This window comes from Vipera ursinii (genome assembly GCF_947247035.1).
Source record: "Vipera ursinii genome assembly, chromosome: 2".
NCBI lineage: Eukaryota > Metazoa > Chordata > Lepidosauria > Squamata > Viperidae > Vipera > Vipera ursinii.
Window position 1 is genome coordinate 76,607,128 of NC_139513.1, and position 19,828 is coordinate 76,626,955.

Genomic DNA, 19,828 nt, shown 5'->3' on the forward strand with positions numbered 1-19,828 from the left:
GAGACCTCTTTGTTAGGATATGTCGCCCAGTAGTAAAGCAGATGTTTTAGATGCAAAAGGTCTCAAATATAATTCCTGGCAAACTTCTGTCAGCATTAAACATCCTGAGCTAGCTGACCAATCATTAAACTATTTGTAACTAGTCTTCACCATGATTACACTGAGTATGTCAATCTTGTATGTTGCAGAGCATACTAGTTCTATGTTATTTTACAGAAACCCTTATTTTATTAGATAGACATGCTATTTTTCAATTACATACCAAAGTAGAAAAATATGAGATGACACCATTTTTTCAGAAGCATAATTTTTATGTAACAAAGTATGCTATGCGAGACTCACATTGGATCTTCCAAACCCTCTGATCAAGAGTTCACTTGCTGATGTTGCCTAATTATATCGTTCAACTCTGTGCCAGCCAAGAAAGGCTGTTGAGGTTCTATCCCAATGCCTGCAGGTTATTTGAGTTCAGATGGGGCGGAATCATCTCCAACACAAGCCTACCAAGGCCAAGTGGCTATGGGTGTTTGGATCACCAAAATCTGGGTTTATTCCAACTCTGAGCTTCAACACCCAAGAATGGTGCACAGTTTGGAGGTCTTTCTGGACTCACAGATCCTGCTCGATGAGTAGGTGGCAGATGTGGCTAGGAAGGTTTTTGCCCAGTTTCATCTGGTGCACCAGTTCTACACTCTCCTATATTGGGGGGAGGAGGACACTCATGCCCTGATCACCTCAGAGCTTGACTGCTGCAATGCATGCTACATGGGCCTTGTCTTCCTATCCAGGGCTTTAATTCTGCTTGAGTCCATGCCACTATACCCCCTATCTATCTAATGACTACAGTTGCTCAGATGTTAATTCTCTTGATGCTGTTTGGTCAGTTTCATTTCTGCACAAGTGGAAAGAGCTAGAGCAGAGGTCCCCAACTTTTTGGGCACCAGGGACTGGTTCCATGGAGAGAGGATTTTCTGTGGACCAGAGGGAGTGTGCTTTTGTGTGCTGCCTGCATCCCATGGATGGGGCTTTGCTTGTTTGTGGAGACTGGTTGCTGGCATGCCGCAGGCTGGTACTGGTACACAGACCAGAGGTTGGGGAACCCCTGAGCTAGAGCTTTCTGGACTGTTACCAGCTATCACACACCAATTAGCAATTTGAAAGTTGTTGATAAGCAAGTAATTGGCCTGCAGTTGCCTAGTGCTGTCTCTTTTGTTGACTCTTTCATTATCAGATAATGTTCTGCCAGATTTTAACCAAGCTTCAATTTCACCTCCTTGCAGTATGTTGTTAACTTCTTGGAAATCAGTGAATGTAGACGTGTAAGATGTTTTAATCAAAAACAATGCAGCTCATCTTTGCCTGGTGCTAATCAGTTCTTGATCTTCCTTGCCCTTTTCTCCACCATTTATGCAGTTATTACAAGTTCTTTCATTTCAGCATTTTTTTAAAAAATAAATTCTATTTCCTTTATTGAAGTTGCACTCTTGTTATATTTATTTAGATTGTTGGATAGCTGTGCACAGAACTGTACTGTTACATCTTTGTCAGATGTTGACTGTTTTACTGCTACTACTATTGATGGTTTGGTAGAAATGTTTTTGATTCAGCTGAAATTGGAGATTCTGCCTATAGTGTGCAATTCAAGCTTTGTATCTGCTGATCTCCTTGGTTATAGCTGTTATTTGCTACTTTATTGTTCCCAATGCTTCCTTGATCTTTCTTGTTTCTGGGGATATTTCTTGATCAGATATTGTTTGGACTTTTCTTTAACATTTTTCTAGCTTGCTTGCATCTGATCTTATTTTTGAACCTGATCTTCCAGTGTGGTGGTGGTGTACTGTTCAACTTTTTTCCCCCTGTTTGTTCATTTTGCATCCAAGGTATTCAGTTATAACTGTCACCTTGCTATGCATTAGTTCATTTGTTTCTTGCAGTGAGCTGGTGTTTGTATTTGATACTGCAGTATTGTGTTATTATGGTTCGTCACATAGTTCGTCGCATAGTTAGCCAGATGTTCAGACATGATTTGGCAGTTTTATCCAATTATTGAGTTGTTCCCAAGGACCTGGATAGGAAGATGTTGAGGTTTGAGGGCATTGTCACAGGATGTAAATTGTTCCAAGTAAAGTTGCATTTTACAATTGACTGATGGTGATTTTATCAATGCTGATGGTGTTCAAATGGTATTCCAGCTGTTTTGGGATTGCACCCAAGGCACCTATTACAATTGTATTGCTTTTAATTTCTTTTTCCATTGTCATTCTATCTGCAGGTCTTTGTATTCTGTTGTTGATGTTGTTGTTATACAAATTCTGCTATGTGGCCAGACTGACAGTGGTTCTTGTTTAGCTCATTAGTTAGCCTTTGATTGCACCATCCTATAACTAGCTACCTCTGAATATTCTATACATAACACTGTTTCATTATGGCTTCATTAAGTGCAGAAAGGGTAGAGAAACCAGAAGGTAAAATTTGGTACATATGTAATCTAAGACATCTTAATAACTATGGAAGAATGAATTATTAATGGTCTAGGGATATTTTAATTAGTTTACTTAGGAATATTTGGACAAATACTTTCCAGTTTAAGTATTAACAAACTTATTTTATTAGAATGGTTGCTTCCCCCTTCCCCTACTTCCCAGTTTGGTAACATCTTATTCTCCCCAGTTTACTGGATCCTGTGAATATAGACTGCATTTATCCATTTCAGTTGTAACCAGTGCCTATAATTGTGCATCATCCTAAATCTGTTTGAACTTAGAGCTACAAGGCCTTCTCTATGGAACCAAACCCAGTCTTTCTTGATAAATACTGAAGGGGCTAGGAAATGGGTCAGTCTTCAGCACCTGCACAACATCTGCATTAATCAAAGCACAGGTTTTTTGAATCAAAAAAAGAGCAAAGACAGAACTTGGCTGATAGCTCTGCATGCCACTAATTCGGCTCAGTAAGTCTGCATGTCTTAGTTCAATTAACCCTTATTTCCAAGGCCACCCATAAACTATTAAGTAAGCATCAATTTCCCTTGTTTTCTATCAATGAAATAGATTTTTTTGGGGGGGAGTTGGGGGAGGGGGGAATATATTGTTTACTTACTAATGAAGGGTATGTTTTATCTGCCAGCCTTTGAAACACTGTCTCTTCCATATGGCAAATCACAAGGTTTGACACTGCCAGTAGCTTCTTAATTTATTTGTATCATTAGACACTCTGGTTGCCCAGCAGGTGATGATAGGGCATCCCCAGTCAAAGTGTTTGTATATTTGTGTGAGCATATGCACACACATCGAGAATATTAGCAGTTAAATAAATATAGAAGCAGAAGAAGTCCCCCACCTCCCTATAATTATTTTTCGTATTCATTTTCCCCTCTCTCTCTCTCTCCGCCTTTGTGCGAGGCAAATTGGAAATCTCGTAATTAGACCTGACTCTTAGTGTAGTACTAGACTCCCAAGCCAAAGGTCAACACCCTGAAATGAAATTTAAACCAATTAATCAGTTAGATTTTTACTGCTTGTCCGTGTTTTCTCAGCAATTCCCACAGCACGTAGCCTTTGATCAATTCTGCAAAAGCTAAAATCTATGCCTGCTGGTAGCGAGATGGGAATGACATTAACATGGCACTCATAAAACAATCAGAGCAGTGAAACCCTCAAACAGAACAGGGCAGAGTAATATTTAATAAAAGCAGGCACATAATCTTCAGAATTAGCATTTTGTGCCTTGCTGTACCTTTGGGAGAAGAGCTTTTATTTGTGGAGTGATCATTATTATAACAAAGAACATCTACCTAATAATTTCCACTTTTAGATGGCAATATGCTATGAGTATTTCTGAACAATTATGCTAAACTGAGGCAGGGTAATCATGTTATTGTCACTGTTGGAAGGGGGGAAATTCTCTACCCCACAGTGGATACAAGAAAGGAAGAAAACCCCACAAAGAGCACTGTAGTTAATGACAACAACTTTGGGGAAGTCCTTGTACTTTAAGTGGCATTTGCTTTGTGGATAAAAACGCAAGTGAAAAAACCAGACAAGGTTCTAAAGGCCAGAACTGCGTCATGCACGTGCTTTCCTTTTAGTAATCTAACACGTACAAGTCAAAATGCCAGAATAGTGCCTATTTGATTTGTAACAGATGCAATTTGTGGAAATTTAAAGATTCTTCAGAGAAATGTTTCTAAATTTTAGTAGGTTTGTTTCCTATTCTTTTAGAGAATGCTCAGACCTTTCTCGTGAGCAGAATTTTCCAGATTTTGGTTTATTTATTATTTATTTATTTATTTATTAAATTTTTATACCGCCCTTCTCCCGAAGGACTCAGGGCGGTGTACAGGGCAATAAATATCAAAATGTAAATACAAAAGTTAAAAAAGAGATTAAAAAGAATTAAATAATTATGCCCAAAAATACAATACTAAAAATGTGTTAAAACTTATTTAAATCCAACCCCAAACCCATCAGACCAGGCCAGATTGCTGAAATAGAAGTTTGAAGTTTTGCTGGTTTGAAAGGAATTCTAGGGGCACCTTGGTCATATGAGGACTGCTCCATTCCCGGGTTTTCTAGAAACAAATCCATTCCCTTTTTTTCTCTTGCTTCACTACTTTAAAGTACTTTTGCTTTGAGCACAATTCGGTGACAAGCTAAATATGCAAGGCCATTGATTTCATACAGATCATAAATCGTACATTTCGTTTAGCGTGATAGAATGATTATATAAGGAGCTTTGCAGGTCATGTATCATGTAAGAAGTGTTAGTTTGATTCAGTGAAGCATGCATTTAAAATGCTTGCAGTATTGATAACACTTCTATAGATATCTTGTATACTGTCATGAATAAGGAAATGCACAGGTGTGCTTTTGAGAACTGAAGGAGCTGTAGGCCTTGTACATCAGATCCAGATAAGCTACAACTATAAACTACTACATTAAGAAATGGCCACTTCTTAATTATACTCATAAGCTTGAGAGCCAAACAAGTCAGCATGCTAAGGATACATATGCAGTTGCTATTGAAATAAACAATGAAACAAGTAACACATGCAAGAGGCCTCCACAACTGGAGGCAAATGGAAGCAGAGGCTTATCTCTGTTATGGTCATTAGATATGCAATGTCAGCTTCAGCTAGGGATGGGCAAGGGCCTTCCTCGCAACACTGACTGGAACTATCCCGGAGGAAGGAGTAACATGAGCACAATAGAGTACTACCTTCCCCCAATTCCCAAAGCCAGTCCAGAAGGATATCACTGATGATATCAAAAGCTACTGAGAAATCAAGAAGAGTGAGGATAGTCACACTGCCCCCATTCTGCTCCCATCAGGTTTAGTCTAATAATCTGATCAATGCTATTTCACTCCCATAACCTATCCTGATTTTTGAACGAAAGGGTCCAGATATAATCCACATCAATCCATGTGACTGAACTGGCCCTTTCAGGAGAAGGCACACTACCACCTCCTTGAGAGCCAATGTAACCATCCCTTCCCTCAAGGAATTATTAACTATCACCCAGATGTAATCACGCATCCCCTCTTGGTAGCCTTAACCAATCAGAAAAGATGTTAATCTAACATAGAGGTAGCCAGACTATCAGCTGCAAGAACTCTATCCACCTCCTCAGGTGCAAAGGGATCCTCCAGATAACCTTGCAAAACCTAGCCCCTGTAGCCTCCATTGGCAGTGCCCTAGAGTTGGAGACCAGTGCAGATGCAAGTGACTTCATGTCCTAAATGCACAGGATAATCCTCACAGTGACCTTGTAGATGGACTCTGAAAAGGGATCAGGTCACCTAAATTTGGATGAGTATCTGCAAATGGAATAAGGGTGGAGAATTAATCATGTTTCATTACCCTTACCAGCACAAGGCAGGCTTTAAATGTTTTCACTCTATGTCATTTGCTCTAGGCATCTCTTAGCCTCTTTAAATTCTTCAATTCCTCTGTATACCACAAAGATTGTGGGAACCATGGACATGGAAAGGCTGCTCAGACACAATCTAATCCATGCTAAGACCTGTTTCTCATTCCATGTGACCACCAAGGCTTTGTTTGGATCATGTTGAAGACTTCCCAGAACAACCTCAGGCTCCCCTCTGAAACACAATTGGGTCCATCAGTTACCAATTAGATGGGCTGATCTAATAGGCCCAGATCCTTCCTTCCTTCCTTCCTTCCTTCCTTCCTTCCTTCCTTCCTTCCTTCCTTCCTTCCTTCCTTCCTTCCTTTCTCTGTCAATTCACAAACAAGCAGCAATTCTATGATACTAATGCAGAAAGCATGAAAACATTCAGTATTATTTGTTCTATGATAATTAAATTTGGTGAATGTTTAAAAGATTATTAAACTCCTTAGGTCTGCAAGATTATCTTTCTAAAGTATCATACTGGATTGCTTCTACAAATTATTTATGTTCTTATATCCTAAAAAAATTTCTAGCCAAAAAAAAACACTATCATGATAAAGTTTATTGACAACTTTCTCTTAACTGGCTGCATTAAGAGAACACACACACACACTCGCTCACTCACACGCACACACACACACAGAGAGAGAGAGAGAGAGACAAGCTTTATCCTTTGTGCAATGGTAGAATGCAGAAAGAACCAGTGAATGGTTAAAAACTCTATTGGTATTTTCCTTTGTCTGCTTAATATTTATTTACATTGCTATTTATTTTCTGTCTGTCTGTATTTATATATATACAGTACGAGAAGGAAAGGAGCAAATGACTTGTTTCACATTTTTCAACAAACAACTTCATATTAAACAGCTGCGTTTAAATAAACCCTGTGTATAAAAACAACTCAAGTATTTTCTATTACCATTTTCCCCCATATGCAAAATCCATTCAAGTCTATTTATCTTCAGAGAAACCCTATGTCCTGGGTCAGTAGTCTCATTTTTTTCTGAACTGGAATTGAGTCTGGGAAGAAGGAACTTGTACATGGTTATAAATGTGCACATCAATGGGATTGAATTTAGGCCCCAATGGTATCATTCTCCCCATATCATTTATATTTGAATGTACTGTAAATACCTGAAGGTTGCTCAAAGTCATTCTCTTTGCTTGGAGGGCAATCACCCTGTGTGTGTATGTGTGTGCATGTTCACATGGGTATGCGAGCACATGTGTGCATGCATGTGTGTGCAGGTGTACACTTATACATAACAATTCTATCAGGTACCTTAGTCTAAATATTAGACAAGAGGGATTTGGGTTCCAGTCTAGTTAAAATACACATGAACTACCAAAGTCCTGCATATAGTCATCACACAACACTACATAACTTTAATTCAACTCTCAAAGAATTTGTCACATTGTCTAGACAGGGAAGCTCATCTTGGGACAAGATGATTATATAGTCCCTTGAGAGATGCAGTTCAGTCCAACACAACATGAGCAAACTTGCATATGCATAGAAGGAATTTCCTTACTTCTTCTCCTTCTCATCCAGACATCATATATTCTCCAAGGAGTCCCCAAGGCATTCAGAGCAGGTTTCAGGAATATGTAGGAAGAGAAATTTGATCTTCTAGCATTTTCCAACTATTTTTTTTTCCCTGATTTTGAAGGAGGGTTAGATTTAGTTAGTGCAAGAAAATTCCAGAACTAGACTGGGAAGTAAAATAAAAATAACCTAGAAGACAAAAGCAAGCTGTTTAGATAATAGTTCTAGGAAATTTACCATATATGGATGTGTCCATATTTCACCAAGGAATGCATTTGATTTTGTTTATCCTGCCCATTGAAGGACCCCATTGCTTATTTCCATCAAAGAAATATATTTATTCATTCATTCAATTTGTCCATCACCAACTCCCAATTACTCTTGTTCACACAAAAAAGCCTCATGAAAAACTATACAAACAGTAGATGATATTGTTTAATTGGATGAAACTGGACCATGCACCCAGAAGCAGACTGGCAAATATTACAGTTTGGGGAATAGGAATGTACACAGGTATACTGAGGCATATCTCACCACCATATTCTGGATCAATTGAAACTTCCAAGTGGTCTTCAAGGGCAGCTCCATGTAAAGTGCATTGCAATAATCAAACCACAATGGTCAAACATATCCAAATTTTAGACATCCATAGAAATCATCTAACAGCCTCCCCCCCACCACTCTGAGTCTACAACACTGAAGGAATGAAGTAGGGGAAAGTATGGCTCTTCTTAGGCTTGATTTATTAACATAAATTAACTTAAATTTTTCCTCTTTTTCTTCATATGTTTTTTCTGGGATTCTTCTCACTATGAGATTTATACACAATAGGATGGATCAAAGATGGATGATTTTAGGAATGTTCCTTTCCACAAACAGGTTTTTACTTGAAGATGTGCTTAATATGGCAGTCATGCAGAGAATAAGATAGATAAAAGAAAGAATAACAGTGAATCATCTTTCAGCTTTGGCATAACAAAGCTTTGCCATCTCTGAATTAGACCCAAAGGTGGAGCCCTGAAAAACTTTAGTAGTTTTTGAACCAAAAAAATACCCAAAATGACCCAGATGTCACTTTAGCTCACAATGCCTAAAGTGCAAAGTTAAAAAGGATATATAAATGGAAATTGCTCAATTCCTGGTCATTTAGTTCAAGCTACCACTGTTTAGATTAACTCTAGGATTGTACAAATTCATTATAACTAGGCTAGAGAAATTTTCTAGATTTCTACACTCTCATCAGATGATTGATAATTAAATTTTATCCTTTCAAAAATTGGTCAATATTATAAAACTTACCATCTCTGGATTCATTAAAATGTATGTTATTGCTAACAAAATATGATTAAAAATAGGGCTTTAACTTCATTTTCTGATATGTAATGATCTATTTTTTAAAGATAATCCATTTTTCCCCTAAATCTTTGCAGAGATCTGTTGCTTTTCCAAATATGCTCTGCATATATTTTCATGACTGCAAAGCGCCAAAATTATTTAAACATAATGATACAACATGGCTATTTGCCATCAAAAACATTATAATCATGAAGCAGGTTTACTGAAGTCCTTTACTTTATGATGAATCTCGAAAAAGAAGGGTCATATTTTGTACAGGCAGGAAATTTGAAGAATTTGAAGAATGCACTCTTTTCTCCAGCCAGTCAGTCTTCAAGCAGCAAATCTGCTCTATTCTTTCAATGAGCTGCCAACTGATATTATCTTTTAAAGAGGAAAAATATAGGAACAAAATTAAAAAAATAATGGAGAATCATTCTCTTTTCAAGAACCAGTGCTGGAAGTCTTTCTTCCACAAAAGAGGGGGGCAGTGTGAGCCAGACAAAGAAAGAGATTTTCATGTTAGAAAGGGGAGGGGTAATTAAAGTTTTCTCTCTCCCCCACCCCCAGGTCTTTTGTCATTAAAATCTTGTTCTAACAGCCAAATCCTTCTTTTTCATGTGTGTTGGAAAGCAGCTACACCCTGTATCAAAGCCATCAGTCCAAGTGAAGGATGGACTACGGGAGGTGCTACTGTCATCATCATAGGAGACAATTTCTTTGATGGGTTACAGGTCATATTCGGCACCATGCTGGTCTGGAGTGAGGTAGGTGTTCTCTGCAAATTAATATCCAGTAACCATGTCTGGTTTATAGCCAGTTTTCTTTCTTTTAGGAAATGTGGTATAGAAACAAAGTGAATGGTTTCTAATTCTTCATATTTTAAACAACCAGGGCATTACAAAGACCTGTGGCACATCTCAGTTGTCCATGTTTATATTTATGTCTTTATTTGTGAAATCTATCCCATGTATTCACATTTTAAAAAATAAACCTGTGAACATGCCTGCAGTGCTGCAAATAATCTAATTAGGAGTAACTGTCAGTCCTGATCATCTCAAAGGTGCTTTTTCAAATGGCAACTGGACTTTGCTTTCCCTTGAAGATATTTTGCTTCTCATCCAAGAAGCTCATCTGAAGAACTGAAGAAGCTTCCTGGATGAGAAGCAAAATCTTCAAGGAAAAACAAAGTCCAGTTGCCATTTGAAAAGCACCTTTGGGACAACCAAGGCCTGGATGATTGAGAATCTCCATAGACATCTGTCAGTCCTGATAAATAAATGGTTATTTCCAACATCAGAAACCATAGCTCACTTTAATGTGAACTATGGTTTCTTTGATGACCATAACAATTTAGTCCTCAGTCTCCCCTTTTTAAAACAAGAGACTGACTCTTGTACTCTTACGTCACTCTATTCATTTCTTGTTTATTTTTTTCTTTGATCGCTCTGTGCAATTTTCCTCTCATTTTTATACCACCACTTAATGTCCATTTTACAAACTGGTTTAAATATGTGCTCCTATCTGTTGTCCCTTCAGGCAATTACTTAGTCCAATTATGATAAAAATGGCAATTTTAGAAGCAACTTTAATGTGTGAGTACACATGGGGCATAGGCCCATCCCAAATATGCACGCTTCAAAATGTACATGATGCAGGCAAGTACATTTTATGTCTGATAATTTTGATGGATAAACATTTTATGTCTATTTCCCCAAATATGGAGATCTCAGAAGGGAGAGAAATTCCTTCTGATTGCCAGTGCTAATCTCTAGTGACATATTCAAAGCTCCTGGATATGGACATTTTCAGGCATTAGCCATTTATACATTCAGTTTGGAGACATGTGTCAAGCATCAGAAGTTATGGGTGCTATGGAAAACTATGGATGCTGATCTATATGGTGCTGAAATTTGTGAGAAAAAAAACTAGAATAGGGCTTCAGTCTGGCATGCTATTAGGTGCTGCCACTGAAATGGCTGAGATGATGCATTGCATATAAATGTAGCTTAGGTTCATTTCCCAGAGTATCCAGTTATTTCACCAGAACTACTTAGAGGGTTATTTTCAGTTATAATAACACTAGAATTGTTGGCATAGACCTGACATCCAATTACAACTTCATATGTTCAAATGTCCTGTTTCTTACATAGGACAATTGCAAAATTATGATGAATCAGTGAATCAATCTGGTACTTTTATTTGCATCAGCTATGTAAAATCAAATTATCTGATTATGCATTTCATAAGGCCTTTGATGTGCTGTTCCATATTATATGATACAACTGTACCATTTCCTTAAAAATAATATTTAATATTTATGAATTATGTCCACACCCAAACCATTGAACAGTTATTAGCTATGTATTTGTCACAATGAATATTCATATTTATCTTTTGCAGATTTAAGTGCACACTCCAGTTTTAGAAAGCTTTCCCTAAGAGATACACAAACTAAAATAAGATAAAATATCATATATTGATTTTTGTGTTAGCAGGATTAAGCCCATAGTATTTTTATTGCTTTTTGATTGAAGAAACTAAACACCAAGACAAAAATTGCAAAATACAAAATTACAAAAAAGGAAAAAAATATTTACATCGATTGCATAAGAGTTTTGTATTTATGTATGGTTATTTGATTTCCATTAAAATATTATGGATCATATTAACATGTTTATAAAAATGTGAATGGCACAATAACATTGTGAATTGTCCAGGGGTTTGATTGACAAGTAAGACCTGGTAACTAGATAATTGCTATTGGCTTTAGAAGATGATTCTATTTGTAGCATGGATAATTAAGAATCTCAGTAATAGGAGATATTATTCTTTGTTTAACATAGTTGGGACTTTTTTCAAAACAAAGCTAGGCCAGAACAAAATGGTATCTGTATAAGCAAGTCATTTTTATTTAACTCTTAGAATTAATACTTTTTAAATCTTTTCTGGGTTACAGAAATGATCATTACATGACATTTCAATGTTAAAAAGCCTAGAAATAAATTTCAGTCACTTTTCATTGCAGTCCAGAATGAAATACTGCTAAATACAATTAAATAACTGATAGAAGGAAATGTTAAAACATCCTTATTTGACGCCTACCTGCCTCTATAAAGTATAACAATTGTATTTAAGGATGTATTTGAGAAATAAGAAACAGACCAAAGTTTCATTTCTGAAATAGTGTTCTTTTCCTATTTCTCAATTTTTTATTTTTATTTTTATTTATTTTATTTATAAAATAAAATAAAATAAAATAAAAATATAATATTTATGTAAATATTATATTTTTATTTCCCATGTATTCAAGCTTTGTAATTACAGTATTTATATGCATGAAATGGAAACTGATTATCAAGTCATTTCTCTTAAAACACTATGCTGGTGTGAGTTTCATTAAAGAAAATAGGCCTTCTGATAACTGAGCATGTGGAAAATAGGAGATACTACATGTTAACTATGCTGATTTAAAATGATTTTGGGCTACATATTTATTATTTAAACATATATTTTTGGTATAGATTCTATAACATAATTACAACCTTTTTCACTTGGAGGAATGAATCAGAGCATAATTTGCCTAGCTAATTGTGTATGAAAACACAGATACTTGAGTTTTCAATTAATCTCCAATTAAATTTTCATAATAATCATGTTTTTTTTTAAAAAAGATCACATTTAAAAAAGAAAAGAAAAACTATGTTCAATTGGTCAATATTTTGTATACAATCAGCCAAGTAGAACAGCATAAACACATATATACTTTTAACAAAAAATAAATATATTTATATCATTAGCTTTCTACCTTACTTTTATTTTGTGCAACTCACAGTGACATATGTAATGTTCCTGCATCCTATTTTCCCCATCCAAGCAACTTTATGAAGGTGGGGTGGGCTGAGAGGTCCAAGGTCACCCAGCCAGCTTTAAAGTCTAAGAGAAGACTAGAACTCACTGTCTCCTAGTTTTTGATCCAGTACTTGAACTAATGTTCCAATACATCAGATTAAAATTCAGATATTAGCTAGAATAATTAATTGTTAAGATGAGAATGGGTGTTGGTGTACATACATTATGCCTGGGTGCTTAAAGACATGGAACCCTAAATGGCCTTTATTTATTATTATTTTTTTAATTAATGTGCATTTGTGTGTCATACATCTGTCATCCTGAATCTGGTTAGTTATATATTTGTATTCCTGTGCATGGTTAATAAAAATATGAAATTCATTGTCATGTGATGTAACAATGGCTGCTCGCTTGTGTTTTTTGTTTGTTTTAAGTTAAATAGCTCATATAAGTATCAAATGAAATCTTCTCCAGGTTCAAAGACAAATTATGTCTGAATTACAGATGCTAATGACAAACGATGGTGCAAGGTTATTCTTTTATGCCTTCTTTGCTGACTTCATTGAAAGACCTAGCTGGTTGTTGTTAAAACCAACTAATGAACTAGGCATTTCCAGTAGGGCTCTTTTAAAGTCCCTGTATTTCAAGCCTGCATAGTAATTGTGAAGTTTGCAGTTGGAGATCCATAATAGATTTTAGTTAAATAAGTAGCCAGTACATGTGGAGTGGGTGTGGGAAATTGAATTGGGACAATGATATGAAAGAAAAAGGCAAATCTTTAGCCCTTTATTCTTTCACTTTTCCCATCAGAATCCTACCCCATGAACCCACAGATGAATAATTTACCCTCCAAGATAGTGATAGAAGGGAGAATATATAGGTATAACATTCTTCTGTAATTTGCTGGCGTGGAAGTTCCAGAGGAAGGGAGGGCATCTGCAAAACTGATGATTTATTATTTATTATTATTCAAACTGAGATCTGAATTGGGAATCTTTCCAGAGTACAGTGATTATCTGCTGCTCACCAGATTGTGAAGTTAGGAATAATCTCTACAGGTACATGGTCTCCAACGAGGGTGGATCATGATTGCCAGAAAACCCGATGTACACTTGAAAAGAACTGAGTGGTAGATTATCTATAAAGGGACCTGCAATGAAAAACACATAGGATAATTTATTTTAAAATTTATTCTTCGTAGTTCACAAGGTTTTGTTTGTCACTTCTTCCTCATCATTTCAGGGATATGGATTACTTTTGTTCATAAATTCTTTTTTATGTTAAAAAATTGAATCTTCCCTCATTTGTAGAACTAAACAATTGTTAGATAAAACCATCCAGTAATATCAGATTGAACAATTCATGAACCTCAAGACCAGTTATATTATAAATATTGCATGATCATATCATGGTGTGTATAAGTGTCAACTAACAGGACTAGTTAGAGCATGGTGACTTTCTTATAATAGCCCAAACTAATCTTGATAAGTTGGTTATACTTCCGTATCTCAAGGTAAAGTGATACACAACCAACAATAACTATTTAAAATGCATAACGTATGTAACAATGGCTGTGATAATTACAGGTTATAGAATAAAGCTGAAATGTGTCAAACAAAAATTAACATTCTTTGTTGTTACAGAAAGACCTACATGCTCAGAATTTTAGAGACACTTTTTCCTAAATTTACATTTAATCCACTGCAATTCCCCAATGAGTTAAAAGAGAATATTTGAAGCAGATGAAGTAATATTATAGTAGAATCATTTATTTAAAAATCTCAAATGAGAAAGGATGTTAAAGTCAGATCTAATTCCTGGTATAGAGAGATACATATATACATAATGCACATCCACATATTGCAGTTATTATTTTGTTACCAGACTTGTGAAAGTGACATACAGCAGTATACAATTAATACTTCAAAAGCTGTAATATATATTTTAAATCATAACCAGAATCTCCCAGATGAAACAGAACAAGTATATGAGGTCAGCCTTGGGCTTCTCTCTCTTTCGTTGAATATTCTGAACAGAACAATGTTAAAATATGGATTTGTGATTTCAATAGAAATTCTAATTCTGAAAAATAGTGATGAACTGTTACAACAAAGGAATTCCCTATTGCATCATGGATAATGCAGTAAAACAGTGTAAAATATGTTAAAGCTAAGCACTCTGAATACGTGTTGTCAGAGAAAAAACATATATGTGCTTATCTTTTTCATTGCATGTAATGAAATTTCATTACATTTCATTGCATGAAATGTAGAAAGCTCTTACTTTTTGAGTGATAATTTTCTAATAGGACACTCATATATGATCTGACATATGCTAGGGGAGCAAAATGGAAATCCTGTGGGATTCATTAGTATAAAAACTGCAAGTTGGTTCAATCAAAAGTTGTGGTTTGTCACAAGAAATTCTCATACCCCAAAATAAATGCTTGCTGTGTATGAAAACAGAGCTAATATAATTATGTCTGGGAAATAACATTTGCAAATATTGTTATCATTGGCTTTTATGCTAGTTATTCCAAGAATACATTCAAATACTGACAGGTTAATTATATATTCTAAAGCTTTGTTGTATGATCTGAAAAGAATGTTTTATTACATAACTATTGTATATCTATCCAATTTCCTCTATTCTTACATTTTCTTCTAGCTTATTACGCCACATGCTATCAGAGTTCAAACACCACCCCGACATATTCCTGGTGTTGTGGAAGTTACATTGTCCTATAAATCCAAGCAGTTCTGTAAAGGCACACCTGGAAGATTTATCTACACAGGTAATATTGCTTTAATTTAAATATAAGTTTTTATGGGAAAAGGTATAGTTGACCAATGTTTGGTGGTGTTGCCACTTTGAGACTGTGCATTATAATAATGAATATTCCAAATTAATGCAGATTTCTCGAACACAAAGAAACTTTTATCTTTTTATCACATGACAATTCAAATAATTATTTGTATCTGTGAAACATCCAGCCACACATTCAGTAAGACTTTTACTGATTATATTTCAATGGAAAAATAATAACATCACAGCCTAACTGAAAAATCAAGTTCACAATAAGAGGAAAATGTTTTGATGACCTGGCTGTTAGTCACAGCTCTTTAGAAATTTGAAAGATTGAGAGTCAGGTGAAAGGAATCAGACTGTGTTTACTTTTTTACTTTTTACATCTGTAATCTGCCTTCCTATAAACTGAAGCTCAAGGCAACGTAAAGCAGTGATCATAGAAATAAATACAATGACACATATGGAATCTATTACAGGTCTGATATTTTATTTTTAGAAGGAAGAAATGCATGTCCTCTAATGACATGAGAATGATCTGAATGGATCATTTGCTCCTGTCCAACTGACCACAGGCTGTTATTCTCTGTTGATTATCGGGAGAAGTTCTGAACCTTCATTCAAGTATTCTATAGATCAGGGAGTCTTCAAACTTGGCAACTTTAAAACTTGTGGACTTCAACTCCCAGGGCTGGCTGAGGAATTGTGGGAGTTGAAGTCCTCAAGTTTTAAAGTTGCCAAGTTTGAAGACCCCTGCTCTAGATGTTGAGTATGTTTTCTATGTTTGTTTGAGATGTTTTACGTGTATTTTCAGAAGCCCATGCCCCTCTCTCAAGTATTTGATAGTATACTTAGAGATTTACTCTCTATGCCTTAAAAGCCTTTCTACTCTTTACAAAAAAGAGGGACTTACTTTGGATTGGTGCTCAGCTTGATTCTCCAATATCTAGAGCCACAGGTGGCATCCCTAGATGAATGAGGACATCTCTGGAAACATTGGAAGAGATTTTTGTTGTTGTGCTTTTCTATTTTACACATTTTAAGAGGCGTATAAATGACAACATGAGGTTTCTAAAAAGTGAATCCCTCCCATTTCATCAGCCAATCAGCCAATCAATCAATCAATCAATCTCAATACTGCCAAAAGTCCTTTCACAGAAAACACAATGCTGTCTTTATTTTTAAAAGAGAAATATTTTTTTCCTGCCAGATGGCAATTGTACAAACTCCAGGTGCTTGACTTCCTGTCAATAGTACTATAGTACTATATACTAGATGTAGAGTTGTCACTCCTCCTGCTGGCAGAAGAGATGAATAAGGAGGCTGCAGTCAAATAACCGGCATCCTTTAATATAGTGAAGGAGAACACACAACAGTAGAAATGGAGTTTCAGCCATTTTAGTGCTGTGTGGAAAGTTGGGAGTCATAGCAGCTGAATGATACTAGAGGATCTTCTAACCACGGTTACAGTAGTATGGTTGTTGAATTAGAGCTTGTAAGAGTGTGATGGCTCCAATTGATTGAATAGTCTCAATGGGACTTGGCCTGGAGTCAAACATCTTGTCACTTTACACCCACGATTAGCAGGATTGAAAAAACAAATAGGCAAAAAAACAGGTTGAAAGACAGAAAAAAAGTCAAGGAAAGTTGCAATCTTTTCCCAGAGATGAATTTGTATTCTCTGATCTATCTTTCAATTGACAGATGCATCTTTAACTTTTCTGGGTTGTTTTAAGGCTTTCCTTCATTCAGTTCTCTGTCAAGATCAGGCAGTGATTTAGAACAGTTTTCATGGATTTTGATGGAAGAAAGATGGAGAACTAGAGATAATGAGCATATTGGTAATTAGAGATAGATGAGAAACACATTCAATTTTCATTCAATGCAAGAGTGATATATTTGCTTTTCGATAGCATATATAGATGCAAAAATGTGTACAATAGAGAAAATGTAAATGAACAAACAAAAAATGTCCTTCCTTCCTTCCTTTCTTCCTTTCTTCCTTCCTTCCTTCCTTCCTTCCTTCCTTCCTTCCTTCCTTCCTTCCTTCCTTCCTTCCTTCCTTCCTAAATAGGCCAAGTGAGGAAAAGTAATGAACTGCAGAAAATCAGAATTGTTAATTTTCCCCATACCAAACTCACCACAGTTCAGAGAACATTTTATGTTTTTGATGATAAATAATGGTAAAAACAGGATGGACAAACTGAATCGCATAGACTAATGACCAAGGAACTGAACAAAGGTTCTCCAGTGCCGTATTTAAAATACCTGCCAGTCCTGGACACTTAGCTATGCTACTGGAGTTATGAGTGTTGTATTTCAAAATATTTGTACTCCAAAATACTTGGAGAAATAGCTTGCCTACTCTGTGGTTGATGTTTTAAAAAATATCAGAGTGTTCCAGCAAAACCAATGGCATTTTTTCCCTCAATTCAGATAATTAATCAAAGTATCCAGGTCTCTATTTCAGTAGTGCACAGGCCATACTTCTAGCTGGCTTTCTTATCTAATTATTCCTGGACTTAAAGTATTTTCAAAACTGTTGTCCAACAGGTTCAAATCTTGGAAGCTAAATACAGAATGTTGCTGTTGGTGGGGGTGGGAGCAGAGAATATAAATAATGAAATTATACCTATTCTATGTGTTATAGGGAGGTGCTCACTAGGGCCTTTATTCACTTGGCCAGTTCTGATATGGGCATAGATGTAGTAGACCCCTCTCTCCAATGGATGTTTCCCATACTCTCAGGTCATAATGTGGAAATTTCCATTATAAAGGGTCAATTCAGAAGTCAAAGAGTCAAGGAGTCAAGAATATATGTTTGATTGTACTGACCACTAAGAATAGGAATATATAAATGGGTAATACATTAAAGGATATTTGGACACTATGAAAGTATCTATCTATCTATCTATCTATCTATCTATCTATCTATCTATCTATCTATCTATCTATCTATCCATCCATCCATCCATCCATCCAACCATCCATCCATCCATCCAACCATCCATCCATCCATCCATCCATCCATCCATCCATCCATCCATCCATCCATCCATCTATCTATCTATCTATCTATCTATCTATCTATCTATCTATCTATCTATCTATCTATCTATCTATCCATCCATCCATCCATCCATCCATCCAACCATCCATCCATCCATCCATCCATCTATCTATCTATCTATCTATCTATCTATCTATCTATCTATCTATCTATCTATCTATCTATTTCAACAAATGACTCTGAGCAGCATACATCATAAAATAAAAAAAAATGAAAAACAAGCAAATCAAAACAGCAGAAAATAAATGTATATGGCATCAAGTAAGACTGTTTCTATAAATTTTAATAAAGTGAAGAAATGGGACCCTTAACACACTTGGGGCCTCAAGCCTTTTGCCTTGCAAAAGCCCAACAGGGTTCAGGTTGTCCTGATACGTGAAGGGAGAATATTCCAGAGGATAAGGTCTACACAGCAGAGAAGGCATGCCTCCTAGTTCCTGGCAACTGACATTCCTGCAATATGCCCAACCTGCCTGACCAAATGTAGTACATAGCTACATGGAAACATTTGTCTCAGTACTGTATCAGCCTGCTAACAATGAAAAACTCAGTTTGACTGTATAGTAAATGAAAGCTTGGCAGCTTTCCTGAGTTATCTCAACTGCATTCACCAGCAGTACAGAGTGATAACACAGTGCTAAGCATAAGGAGAATTTTGGAAGGATTGGCTTCAGGATATGTGCCAGAAACCTCCAAAGACTTATGACCATAATTTTTCAACACATTTATGTTTGAAAACGATAGTGAAATTAAAGCTGGATCATACAATGCCAGTTCCTACTTACAGTGCAATATTCAGATTTATTCAAAAGTAGGTGCTTCAGTGAAGTTTCTTATCAGATAATATAATAACGTGTAGTTTGTTTCTGTATGTCTATGTATGCAAACTGACAATACCACTGAAAGTAATAGACAAAATAGAGGCTCATAGAATTCAAATGTTTTGATGAAATCTTGGAATGATTTCTCATTATTTTGTTTTACAACAACCATTTTGATTGCCATTCTTCTTCCATGTCTATATCAAACATTAAACTGCTGAAATTAATCCACCTTCTTGGCTTTGTCGTTGGCCAAAAATAAGTTATTATCAGTACATGTTTCTGGTGGTAGCCGACATACCATCAGATAGGCTGGACCCTCCATATTCACATAGCGTGTTGTTATCCGCTATGTTTATTTGATTATCACGACTTCTGGATAAGGCAAAAGTTGAATCAATAGCATAAGTGCTCCAGGGCAAAGCTCCTTCCTTTTAGCTACAGACACTTTTATTTGTTCTTCTTCTTCTGTATCCCATAAGGACAT

General features: G+C 35.9%; 1 protein-coding gene across 6 annotated transcripts in view; it reads left to right on the forward strand.

Annotated features, from left to right (window-relative positions):
* Positions 1-19,828, forward strand: part of EBF1 (EBF transcription factor 1) — a 395,009-nt gene that overhangs the window by 309,913 nt on the left and 65,268 nt on the right. For 4 of the 6 annotated variants that reach the window (XM_083352267.1, XM_083352270.1, XM_083352268.1 and 1 more), the window contains exons 9-10: positions 9,430-9,560; positions 15,313-15,439. In XM_083352267.1, coding sequence (XP_083208393.1) covers positions 9,430-9,560; positions 15,313-15,439 — 258 coding nt within the window. Of the gene's footprint in view, positions 1-9,426; positions 9,561-15,312; positions 15,440-19,828 lie in introns of all 6 variants that reach the window. The other 2 variants (XM_083352266.1, XM_083352269.1) reach the window with 1 other exon arrangement.